General features: G+C 46.7%; 5 protein-coding genes across 5 annotated transcripts; 3 read left to right on the forward strand and 2 right to left on the reverse strand.

Annotated features, from left to right (window-relative positions):
- Positions 1–12: 12 nt before the first annotated feature.
- Positions 13–1,076, forward strand: RhiXN_02936 (repressor of RNA polymerase III transcription maf1; the record flags this gene model as incomplete). Its single annotated transcript, XM_043322753.1, has 2 exons — positions 13–870; positions 927–1,076. 2 exons carry the CDS (start codon positions 13–15, stop codon positions 1,074–1,076), a joined length of 1,008 nt encoding a protein of 335 aa, XP_043178249.1.
- Positions 1,077–3,444: 2,368 nt separating this feature from the next.
- On the forward strand, positions 3,445–4,523 carry RhiXN_02937 (RNA recognition motif protein; the record flags this gene model as incomplete). Its single annotated transcript, XM_043322754.1, has 5 exons — positions 3,445–3,828; positions 3,882–4,004; positions 4,051–4,266; positions 4,325–4,441; positions 4,503–4,523. 5 exons carry the CDS (start codon positions 3,445–3,447, stop codon positions 4,521–4,523), a joined length of 861 nt encoding a protein of 286 aa, XP_043178250.1.
- A 370-nt stretch (positions 4,524–4,893) lies between these two features.
- Positions 4,894–6,825, reverse strand: RhiXN_02938 (WLM domain protein; the record flags this gene model as incomplete). Its single annotated transcript, XM_043322755.1, has 11 exons — positions 4,894–4,972; positions 5,022–5,547; positions 5,602–5,660; positions 5,716–5,880; positions 5,937–6,069; positions 6,128–6,218; positions 6,270–6,284; positions 6,335–6,405; positions 6,459–6,507; positions 6,563–6,568; positions 6,631–6,825. 11 exons carry the CDS (start codon positions 6,823–6,825, stop codon positions 4,894–4,896), a joined length of 1,389 nt encoding a protein of 462 aa, XP_043178251.1.
- Positions 6,826–7,046: 221 nt separating this feature from the next.
- Positions 7,047–9,935, forward strand: RhiXN_02939 (6-phosphofructokinase; the record flags this gene model as incomplete). The annotated part of the gene is made up of 11 exons (XM_043322756.1): positions 7,047–7,159; positions 7,218–7,494; positions 7,544–7,733; positions 7,783–7,996; positions 8,071–8,155; positions 8,217–8,405; positions 8,457–8,582; positions 8,632–8,772; positions 8,826–8,848; positions 8,897–9,568; positions 9,623–9,935. 11 exons carry the CDS (start codon positions 7,047–7,049, stop codon positions 9,933–9,935), a joined length of 2,343 nt encoding a protein of 780 aa, XP_043178252.1.
- Positions 9,936–10,405: 470 nt separating this feature from the next.
- RhiXN_02940 (NmrA-like family domain-containing protein 1) lies at positions 10,406–11,591 on the reverse strand (the record flags this gene model as incomplete). The annotated part of the gene is made up of 8 exons (XM_043322757.1): positions 10,406–10,496; positions 10,556–10,665; positions 10,718–10,907; positions 10,962–11,012; positions 11,069–11,186; positions 11,237–11,311; positions 11,368–11,463; positions 11,519–11,591. The coding sequence occupies 8 exons, from the start codon at positions 11,589–11,591 to the stop codon at positions 10,406–10,408; spliced, it is 804 nt and encodes a 267-aa protein (XP_043178253.1).
- Between the last annotated feature and the right edge of the window lie 181 nt (positions 11,592–11,772).

Consider the following 11,772-nt stretch of genomic DNA (forward strand, 5'->3'; position numbering starts at 1 on the left):
TTACCTACCGCGATGAAGTTCCTGGACTTGCCCGAGCTCGCGAAGCTATCCTCAGAGCTATCAATGAACCATTCAGCCGAATGCGTTGTACGGACTCGAGTCGAAGCTTACTCGTGCAAGTCCATCAGTAAGGAGAAGCGCTTATTCAAAGTACTCGATAGCTCCTTTGTCGATCAGCTCGCCATTTCCCCTCCCGACAGCAAGTATGGGATGCCGGTCGACTCCCCTTTTGGTCCGCTCGACAAGTCCTCCTCACGGAAGATATTGTATCTTCTGATTGCTACTCTTAACGCTGCATTCCCTGACCATGACTTTTCCGAGGCGAAAGCTGATCATTTCTGCAAGGAAAAAGACGGTGCGGGAGTTCTGAATTCATTGTCCAATACCCTTCTCTCCCAGCAGCATGGGCACTCGAGTCTCTTGCTGGCGCCTTCTCCTCGCTCATATTCCCTCTACCCATATGCGTCTCGAGACGGTGTGCACGGCGTGTTCCCAAGATCGCTGCCGACTTCATCCTCTCCTGTGAACCACTTTCCGAATACCCACCCTCCGATCCTATCAGGCACCCACCCGTATCTTTACCGGGTTCTTGATAGCATAATTTCACTGGCCAACTGTGATGTCTACTCCTACACCCCTGATATGGAATCCGACCCACATGCCGATGATAGCGACGACAGCGCGTCCGACTCGTCCGATTCGCCAGGGGAATTCTATGACGACACATTTGATTTCGAAACCGACGGAATTACGGGAGAAGGCCTTGCTCGTTCAGCATCACCTCAATTCCGGGCCAAGTCCCATTGGGACCAATGGCTCGACGGCCCAGACGAACGTGAACCCAGAGGTCGAGTGCAAACACGTGCTAGGGTTCGTAGTAGAGCAAGCGGTTATTATGGTCGTCCCATTGGTTCTTTCACAATAAGAAAGAGAAACGGATTGTGTTTATTTCGACGTGGGCCAGGAGGCGGCATTCAGGAGATAGCTGGAGTTCGGAGCGCTTGGACAGTTTTGCGGGATGGGAGGGCGGGATTGGCGCAGGCGCTCGTGCGGTTGGCTTGCGAACCAAATCCTGAGATTGACACGGTCTTGTTGGGGGTGATAAAGAGCAGGAACTGCAGGTAAAGATTTGAATTTCTATTTAATCATCGAGAGTAAGTTCTTTCTCCGCTTCGCGCACTGTAGGATCGATGAGTTCACAACTTATGTAACATCACAGCTCTATTTGCTTGTGCTTACTTCCGAATACGCCCTACATGGACTGATTGCCCTACTCAAATTTTAGTTACTGCTGTATTGGTGTCCTTGTCTTCTACCTTTTTATCTGAATTGTACGCTCGATATATCTTGTATCTAGTTCTTTGTAGCCTGAAATCGAAGTTTCGCTTCTGTTCAATCCTTTGAAACTCGCTCACGCTATATATGCATACAGTAAGCTAACGGGTATATGTACAAGTCGACTTCGTCAACCCTTATACATTCATACCACCCAAATCGTACATAACCAAGGCTATTAAGCTTTGACCGGAAAAGCTTTGTGCTACTGAATTACCACATATTGGTATATAAAAGGTATTCTTTTCGACAAAGTCACTTAATCACTCCAATCAGAATCCCACGATGGATTTCACCCAAGACTTCGCTTTTGGACGAGGAAATCTTATGCATATAGACGTCATCACGTTGTAGTACTAAAATACCATAGACTTTGCCTGAAAGAAGTATTTTATATCATCGAGTGATACCTACTAGAATTCTCACTTCCCACAGCTCCTATTTTACCGCACTTTAAGTATCATTTTCGTAGTATGACATAGGAAGCGCATTCTACTCATATAACCAAAGCCTAAGCAATCGGGTAGTGTTATAGAGAGATCAATTCAGGCACTTTTGAACGAGAAAGGGCTCCCCTTTTATGGCCTGGTTGGGTGGCTAAACCATTCAATATTTAATGATTTTGATGCTAGAATTCCAATATCTCGCATATAATATTACATTCTAATTAACTCTTACGGTCCTGATGTGTTATATATGATCACACGCGTGTCTTTTCTTTCCTTAGTTCTCTACAAGAACGTAGTACGAGCTAAGATACATTCGTGTAGCTCCCGAACTACTCATCTTGAAATCTGGAACTTACAAAACTTCTAGATCCGTTTTCATACGTTCGTCTCCTTTCGTTGACACGAGAAATCTTGATTAATACGACTTAAGTCGGTGCAGGGTGCGTATTCGCCAGAGTACTACTCGACGCGGACTTTAGCAGACACTTGCCCCAGTCCCCCGGGTTGGGTTGTACTCATTTCTAGATTAGCCACTCCCTTCTTCATACTATCCCTGATGTAACCTGCAGCCCCAGCCGTGCGAGGAAAGCTTCCCTGATAGCCCCATGCGTAGCCAGTGGATTTGCCACCAATTGTAGTTTCCGAATGATAGAATCCGTGTGCTGGTGTGTCAGTGTGTTGCTTGAGAGGAGGATGATTTGAGCGGGTAGCTATAATCAATGATTTCTTTGTTTTGATATCGCGTGTTTTCAGTTGTCGGGTTCCCATGCGTACATGCAAGTGTCGACTACGTTGCAGTTTGGGACATTCTATGGCTGCAATGGTGCCAGAATTAAATGTACTCTTCGTCTTATACACTGGAGTGTGGACTGCCTTGAAGTGAGGCTGTGGATCAAATTAGTCGTCAAGGTACGAAATGTATAGGTCTACTTACATAGGGGACTGTCGACTGTTTCATTATCCCTTGGAAATCCACCGCTACTTGCATAGCTTGTCTCCTTCTCTGTTGTACTTGATCCTCGGTATCTTCACTGAAGTAGATCTTGGATTGGCTGTGGATGGAGGATTAGAAATGTTGTCAGTTCTATACACTCCAAAAGCTTGCCTTGGCCAACCGTTGACCGGCTCTGATGTATCTAACACTGTAGATATTTGAGAGACCATCTGATCTCTGCCGCTAAAGACTAGGTAAAAGATAGTGAACTACAGTGCCGATACTCACATATCGCTTGACTCTCATTTGCCTGAGGTTTTAAAGATTTACCACCTTTTCGCTTACGCACCCTAGTGGCATCGGCGAAGTCGATGGCCAAAGGAGACAGAAGTTTGTTGAGTGTACCAAGTGCTTTGTTTATTTCCAAGGGAGTCTTGGTTTCAGTATTCGACAGCCCAAGTCCGATGGGCTCGTGACAATCGTCAGCCAATTCTTGTCTACTAACATTTCTTAGTGATTGTTCCTCAAAGCAGTGGTGAGGATTCTGGTATTTCCTAAGGTTAAACACATAAGAATAAAGTCTCGATGATGGATGAGGTTGCATGCCTATTCATTTCTGTGGTTGACCTGGAGAAAACAAAGATCGATTAGTCATCAGATCACAAATTTCTGCCATTAGTTTGATTTGGCAATTGAATTTCTTTAGTTCATCCCACCTCGTCCACCATGGCACCCCTTGCGGCCTCCAAATCAAAGTCGACTATCGAGTCTAAACGGGTCGAATCTGAGCACAAGTTCAATAAGCCTGCCACCTCGAAATCCGCTTCTAAGCCTGGCGTTGCGGCTGGATTGAAACGAAAGGCTCCGACAGTGGCACTGGAGCCGGAGTCGGAGTCGGAGTCAGACGAAGAGGAGGAATCGCCTAAACAGCAAGCCGAAAACAAAAATGAAGATACCCATCTTCAGGGGTTCTCTACTGACGAGGACTCTTCAGACGATGGCGGAGACGAGGCTCCTGAATTGCCGGGTATTGATCTTACCAAGCTGCCTACTGTTGCAAAGGATGATGCGACTGTGAAGCGCAGGCTCGAAAGAGCAAAAAGGGAGCCAGTAAGTTTTAAATTGGGCTTCAAATAAACGTATGCTTATAGCGGGAGGATTAGACACAAGACCGAGGAGTCCTATTCCTCGGCCAGATTCCTCATGGATTTTATGAGGATGAAATGAGGGCGTATTTCTCTCAATTTGGGGATGTCACTCGACTTAGGCTCTCTCGAAATAAGAAGGTAACCCAGTTCAGCACCTCAATTATGTCGCTAACGAAGTGTCCAGACGGGCAGGTCCAAACATTACGGGTTTATTGAGTTCGAGTCCAGCTCGGTCGCGCAAATAGTCAGTGAGACAATGAACAATTACCTTCTGATGGGACGCATCTTGCAATGTAAAATCATACCCAAGGAACAATTGCATCCAGAGCTCTGGGTTGGTGCCAACCGCAAGTGGAGGTCCATACCTCGGGACCGTATCTTCCGGGTGCAACACAACAAAGTATATCCATTCAATTATTATATCAAGCGCAAGCTAATTACTCACACATCTGCTCTAGTCTCGTACGGATGAACAACGAAAGAGGGTCGAACGTAAACTACTAAAAAAGCAAGAGGATCGCCAGGCTAAGATTCGAGCGATGGGAATCGACTATGAAATTGGAGCTGCCGGCTATGTAAGTTTGGTCACGGGCTTGGATTCTATTACAAGAACTGGTATTTAACCAAATTTCGTAGTGTTCTACTGTATCTCATTAAATTGTACCTTGAATTCGCTGTTTTGCATTCCGGACTCTTTGAACCTGTGTGACCACTATCCTCAATTAAATTCGACCTCTGCTGTGCACTCAGAGCTTCGCCCAAGTGAGCGTCTTGTATACCCCTTTAAAGAATTGGCTGTCGTGTGGTTCTGACCTAAGAATTACCGTGTAATTCTGAAAGTCCAAAAGGGCCGAGCGGTCCATATCATTATAATGAGATAGGTGTGTACTGGTACCTCTGTTTATCAAGCTATCTAGCCCAATGGCAATTTCATACACGGCTATGCTAGACACAAACCCAAAGGGGCTCAATTAAAAATAGTATGATATAACTCACAAGGCAAGAATACATTCGATCGAAGCAAAGATCATAGTTCAGATGTAAAGTTATGGCACCCACGTCGCGTCGAACATGCCTGACAGACCCCATAGTCCTCATGGTTCAGGCTGCACGATGATTAATTCTATATCTATAGATGCTAGAAGTATTACATACCAGGTACAAACAAGACAAGCCCATTCATCCACCTTATCTGATACCTGCCCGTCCTTGAAACATACGTCTAACGATTTGCTCGGTTGAGGTACCTTGGGTGTGTCCAGGAGTCGAGACTGGTGTGCACCTCGCCCGCCACCACCCAGTTTGTGAGAGCCTACTAATCCTAATTGCTCTTGCTTCCTATGCTCGACCTCGTTGTGAACCATGTTAGTTAGTGGGTTCGAAGGCCCTTGTTTTTGAAGTTCAAGCTTTTTAGAAGGAGTCGACTTCGGCGGGGCCCTTGCTTGGTTTGTGTCTTGATCTTCGTCGTCTGAAAGTAAGTTAATTATGTCGTCATCGAAACTCCCAGTGGGACCTGCATCAGGAATCGTCGAGAATTTCCACCCGGCACCAGAATCCGCGAGTAGTTTGCGACGCATGTCATCGGTTTCCTTGAATGATTCTGACCCAGATTCTGAATCGGAACCAGCCTCAACCGCGGGCTCAAGCCCACTTTGAGAATCAGGCTTTCCATTGGAATTTTCTATATAAAGCACATCAGCTATGTTCGCCGAATGGAAGCACATCATTACCATACTTTCAAGGCTCTTCAATCTCTGCTCGATTGCCTCCAATCTTGCTTGCCTTTCCTTGGCGCTATTCAGCAAAAATTCAACTCTGGGACTTACATTCTCTGAGGGAATCTATTTACCTTTGTGCCCGCTTTTTAAACCCCGTCCCCCTTTTCTTCTCTTGTTCTCCGGTTGCATGTTCATTCAACGCATTTCCTTGTCCTACAAATGCATACTTGGATCTCACCCTCGTCCCTGCTTTGCGTCTCTTTGGCTTCGGACCTCCGTTACCTCGAGGTGCTCGGCTTGGGTATTATTTGACGTCAACTCCAGTCAGTAAAATCGGATAAATTAAACCAACCGAAGTGTTGAAGCCCGGCGTCGATCTTGCGCCCCGCCACACATGTATTCGGGCAAATCAAAGTCCGTTACTCCAAGCCCTCGGCCGGCAACCTCGGTAGAATCGGAGAGTCGGTTTCCAGATGAGTACATACCTGGAAACTTCGATAAGACTACATATCACGCTGAAAATCGGTGTTGGCGAGGTCATACCATCACCATAATACCCCTTTGTACGTAGTGCAGTGACCTCGTGACATAATTGAGCATTGAGTTGTTGAAACCCGGCCAAGTGATTCATGTGCTAGAACATGGAATCATTAAGTAAGCTTGCTATGGCTAGTGATCGTTATACCTTAATGTGAGCCAGCTGTGGTGCAATTAAGAGCGGGAACGTAGTATCATACAGAATTTACTCACTTCGTGGCAAACCACTTGAATGAGGTGTTGAATATTGTGAAAACTCCCGTCTGAACGGCGGAGAACGATTTCTTTGGGGGAGATCTTTTAAACATTCCAAACTCAGTGGCAGCTTCAAACATACCAATCGTTTCCCCAGCATTCCAGTTTCGGCCCAGGAATACAGTGTTATACTATGAATCCACCAAGTGATAAGTACAGGTTGGTGGCGAACAATTCTAATCATACTTCATACTACAGTGCAAGACTTTAACACAACGGAAGATCCGGCCAGAAGCTTTCAAATTATGACACACCTCCTCAAAACTATTCACATTAAACCCGTGTTTCTTGCACAATGGTCGCACTTGCGCCGCCAACGCTTGCAATAGTGCTTTGGCGTCATCTTGCGAAGGTAGGTTAGGTGCATTTATGTACGGAGGAAGCGCTGTGATAAAGTTAAAATAAGGATTAGGAGATGTGGTTTTGGTGTTGAAGCGATGCAATGGCATGAGGTAACCGAGGACGATCGTCGACGCGAGAAGGATGGGCGAGCGCGATCGGTCATGTGACCGTACCGATCCGGCTATTTCCCACGATTGATCTGGAGCTCCCGAATCCCACACCCAACCGCTTGTTCTCACCTATATCTTAACTTGCAGCGCTGTGAATTGAGCGTCCCTATCCCACTGACTATATTTCCAAGTGTTAGACGTCTTCTCCTGTCACTATCATGGCCGAGCAGACCACCAAGAAGAAGTTCAAGATTGCCGTTCTCACCTCTGGTGGAGACAGTGCAGGAATGAACGCAGCTGTACGTGCTGTTGTCAAGGGCGGTATCTCAAAGTGATTATAAATCTACTTCATACTATTTATCTCTCGCTGAGACCGATGCCCTTGATAGAGGTTGTGAGATGTGGGTTGTACGCGAAGGCTACGAAGGTCTGGTCCGAGGAAACACCGAGGCTGCACCGCCTACGGTCTCTCTGGAGTCTTGCACAGCAGGTCCAGTACCCAGTCAAGTCGCTGAACTTCCATTTGTAAAGAATTTGCGATTTGGGGACGGAGAGCTGTTTAAACAGGGTGAAGGAGACGCTGAAGACCGACCCGACAAGAAGACCCTAAAAGGTCGATACATCGTCAAAGTAGGATGGGATGATGTACGCGGTTGGATGGGAGAGGTAGGTAATACTCTGAGCACTTGAGGGGGAAAATCTCACCTATATTCAGGGTGGAACCCTCATCGGTACCGCCCGTTGTGCTGCGTTCCGTCAAGTCGAAGGGCGTATGACCGCAGCATACAACCTGATCAAAGAAGGGATTGATGCTTTAGTGGTCTGTGGTGGAGATGGATCACTGACTGGAGCAGATAGGCTGCGTGCTGAATGGCCGGAGCTCGTCGCGGGCCTCCTTCAGCAAGGTCTGCTGGATGCTACGTGCGAGGCCTTGATGCTGAAAATAAGTTGTAGGCCGAATCACGAAAGAGCAATCTGAGCTCTACGGGCATTTGAAGATAGTCGGACTTGTTGGATCTATCGACAATGATATGGCTATGACTGATCTTACAATCGGAGCTCCTACGGCACTTCACCGAATTTGCGAAGCCATTGATAACATCAACTCGACAGCCTCATCGCACTCACGTGCATTCGTTGTGGAAGTCATGGGCCGCCACTGCGGATGGTTGGCCTTGCTTGCTGGTGTTAGGCAAGTAAATCCAACCTTTTGACGCGATAATCTAACCTAGACCAATAAAGCGCGGGCGCCGACTTCATTTTTATCCCCGAAAACCCACCAGAGGCTCATCCGTGGGAAGAGGACATGTGCGAAATCATCCAACGAGTGAGTAAACAACACCCATTTGCTGTCATACCCTTTTACACTGAGTGACTACTTTCCTCAGCATCGAAAGCAGGGCAAGCGTAAAACTATTGTTATCGTCGCTGAGGGAGCGCACGACCGTGAACTCAATCCGATCAGACCTGAATATGTCAAGGAAATCCTTACTGAAAGGCTTGGGCTGGATACTCGGGTTACCACCCTCGGACATACGCAGCGTGGTGGTGTACCATGTGCTTTCGACAGGGTTCTGGTAGGTCAGGTATTTTCAGTATGCATGCATACTGACCAGGAGCCAACCTAGCCGACCCTACAAGGAGTTGAAGCCGTGAATGCACTACTGGAAGCAACCCCTGAAACACCATCATACATGATAGGCATAAGCGAGAATCAAATCACTCGGAAGCCGCTGATGGAGGCCGTTGAGCAGGTGAGCATCATGCTTATCATAGCCGTTTTAAAGGCTCAACTTTAACTAGACACAAGCCGTGGCGAAGGCGATTTCTGAGAAGGACTTTGTCAAAGCAATGTCACTTCGGGACCCTGAATTCAAAGACTACTTGGATGCGTTCATTCTTACCTCCGCTCTCGATGCTGGCATTAAACTGCCAGAACCCAAGGTAGGCTTGTGTTTCAGGTCTCAGGCTCCACTTCACTTACGATCTAATCCTAGAGATTGCGCATCGGAATCATTCAGTAAGTAGTGTGTAAATGCGTTCACGAGATATTACTCACCTACAATAGCATGGGAGCCCCTGCTGGTGGGATGAATGCAGCAACACGTGCCGCCGTACGTTATTGCCTGGAGCGAGGCCATACACCTCTCGCCATCAACAATGGGTTTCCTGGGCTACTTGACGATAGCGTCACACAGCTATCCTGGCTGAGAGTTGACAACTGGATGACAAGAGGAGGGTCTGAACTGGGCACAAACCGCACACTACCCAATATTGACCTTGGCGCTGTTGCTTCCAAGTTCCAAGGTCATCGTTTTGATGCTTTATTCATGATCGGAGGATTTGAAGCATTCTCAGCGCTTCTCATCCTTGAGAAGGCACGTGAAAGTTACCCCGCTTTTAATATTCCAATGGTTCATCTCCCAGCCACAATCAGCAATAACGTCCCACTAACCGAATTTAGCCTCGGAAGCGATACTAGTCTGAACGCACTCGTCGATGCCTGTGATTCTATTAAACAGAGCGCGCAGGCTAATCGTAACCGAGTGTTCGTGGTTGAAACACAAGGGGGTCAGTGTGGATACCTTGCCACCCTGGGTGCCTTGGCGGTCGGAGCAGCAGTGGTCTACACTCCCGAAGTTGGCATCAACTTGGACTTACTTCGCATGGATCTAAACTTCTTGAAGACGCGTTATTCATTGGATGTTAAAGGCAAATCTGAGGGACGACTGGTTATAATGTATGCGTGTTTATTAAATGCGTTTATTAGTAACATTTTAATTTCCTTCCACAGGAGCGAGAAGGCGTCTAATGTCTATACAACTGACGTCGTGACCAAGATTCTAGCCGAAGAAGGCCGTGGGCTCTTTGACTCTCGTTCTGCATCTTTAGGCCATACCCTTCAAGGGGGCATTCCATCACCCATTGATCGTGCGCGCGCCGTGAGACTTTCAATCAAGTGCATGAAATTCCTCGAGCAACACGCTCTCTCCCCTTCCCGTCGCTCCCCGCCGGAAAGCGCGGCAGTAATTACCATTCAAGGGACAAGCATCAAGCTCACTCCTGTTCATGAAGTGGTTCAACATGCTGATATGAAGAAACGATAGGAAAGAACCCTTGGTGGAAAGGAATCAAACAGCTGACTGAAACCTTGGGTGGTCGGACGGAGCTGTTGGAGTAGCCAAAATAACTTCTCCTGGCTTGGATAAATGTTGTTGATTACACAAATATAAAGCGGTGTACTGAAATAGGTAGTGCATTATTGATTGACTCTACTGATAGGTTTTCAGATGTCTCAGCCTCCTTTGAGCCAAGGTGCTGCATGGTTGCGTCCTATCCCTTTTCAAGGGTCTCCGAACCGTTCCCTGGTATGGTGGCACTCTATTGCTACGGGCTGGGGTATAGGTATCTCGCGGTGTTCGGCTAAGAAGTCTTTCCACGTTTGCCTTGTGGGATAGATGCGTTTCGCAAGAGCTGGTGAGATATATCTGTAGTTTTGGTCATGGTTATCCATAAAAAATTTGAATCTGCTCAACTTCGCTCGGTGATCCGGTGCCAATCAAACCAACGAGAGCACCTACACTGGCCAAATTCCCAGAACATCCGGCTCGTCCTTGAGGGCGAGAAACTGCTCTCTTGTACATTCGTCGTAGACCTTTACAGTAAATCTGCGCGAAATTTTTTGATCAGGGTATGAGAATATGTATCGCAAGATGGTATCGCTTACCCAGTAATCTCGGTGAATGCCTCAACATATTCGCGAAGGCTAATCAGCTCGTTGCACAACCAGGTCGTCTTTCCAATCCATTCTGAACTATCTGTGAGTATTGTTAAAACCTAAACGTTTCACATTTGGTGAGTCGATCGTCCACGTTCGAAATTCACATACGAAGGCTCCAAGGTCTTCTGGGGATACGCTAGGAATTGGGATATTGTGAGGAAAGGGAAATTTCATCACCCAATTGCCGTTTGCTCCCTTGCTGAATATATCGAATAAGAAAATGTTACTGTAGTAGAACGCTGCTGCAAACGCGGTGTATGGTACCCCTGACTTGGCGAGGTAGACATGTGTTTGATACCTAAGGGCCGCGGTCAATCAGTGTTGTGTTATCCTTGAGAGATGATATGTTTACTTGTACTTGCATGCCGGTGTGTCCTTCAAGACATCCACCAAAGGGACAGTGCTGTGGTGCGAATTCGATTTTTCTTTAAGTTACCTGGACGGAGGGAGCAGTATTACCTCATAACCAGGTGCTTTAGTTTGGTAGCCTTGGCTGCATCGATAATGTTGATGCCATGTTGTCCTTCCTCGTCAAAGGCTTCATAGTAGTCAGTAATCCCAAATGCACCATAACAACCTACATTAGATCGTTAGTGTGTACAACTCTTCATCCAAAAGACAAATCACCTTCAAATGCGTTGTATAATGACGTGATATTGGCAAAATCGGCTTCCACTACTGTCGCACCAGAGCGAACTAGTTCTGCAAGCAACTTAATTATGATAATCCCGGTATCAGAAAAAAAGATACCTGCTGACCTTTGGCACGAAAACTGGTAGGCTTTCGCGTTAATGCGCGGACTGAAAACCTTCCATCGCGCAAAAGATGCTTTACTACGCTTCCTCCTTGAATACCTAATACCAACAACAAGTTCTGATTTACTCATCATGATATTTAGAATCGTTTTACCTGTTGCCCCACAAACTGCTATGATGGGTTTATCTCCTGGTGAAGGTGTTCGAAAAGGTGCTGGAGTGTTCATGTGTGGATTTGTTAATTCAAAGCAAGCAGAAGAATGAGGTCTTAGTCAGCTTTTATGATTCACTGCTCTTTGCAGTGGTTGAGGGTAACAAATATTCAACGGGTGTTGATAGAGAAACTACAACAAACACGTACCGCGTAGGTTTAAATATGTGTCGCTTCCGCTAATTGTAATATCACAC

Source organism: Rhizoctonia solani, chromosome 3, assembly GCF_016906535.1.
Source record: "Rhizoctonia solani chromosome 3, complete sequence".
NCBI classification, from domain to species: Eukaryota; Fungi; Basidiomycota; class Agaricomycetes; order Cantharellales; family Ceratobasidiaceae; genus Rhizoctonia; species Rhizoctonia solani.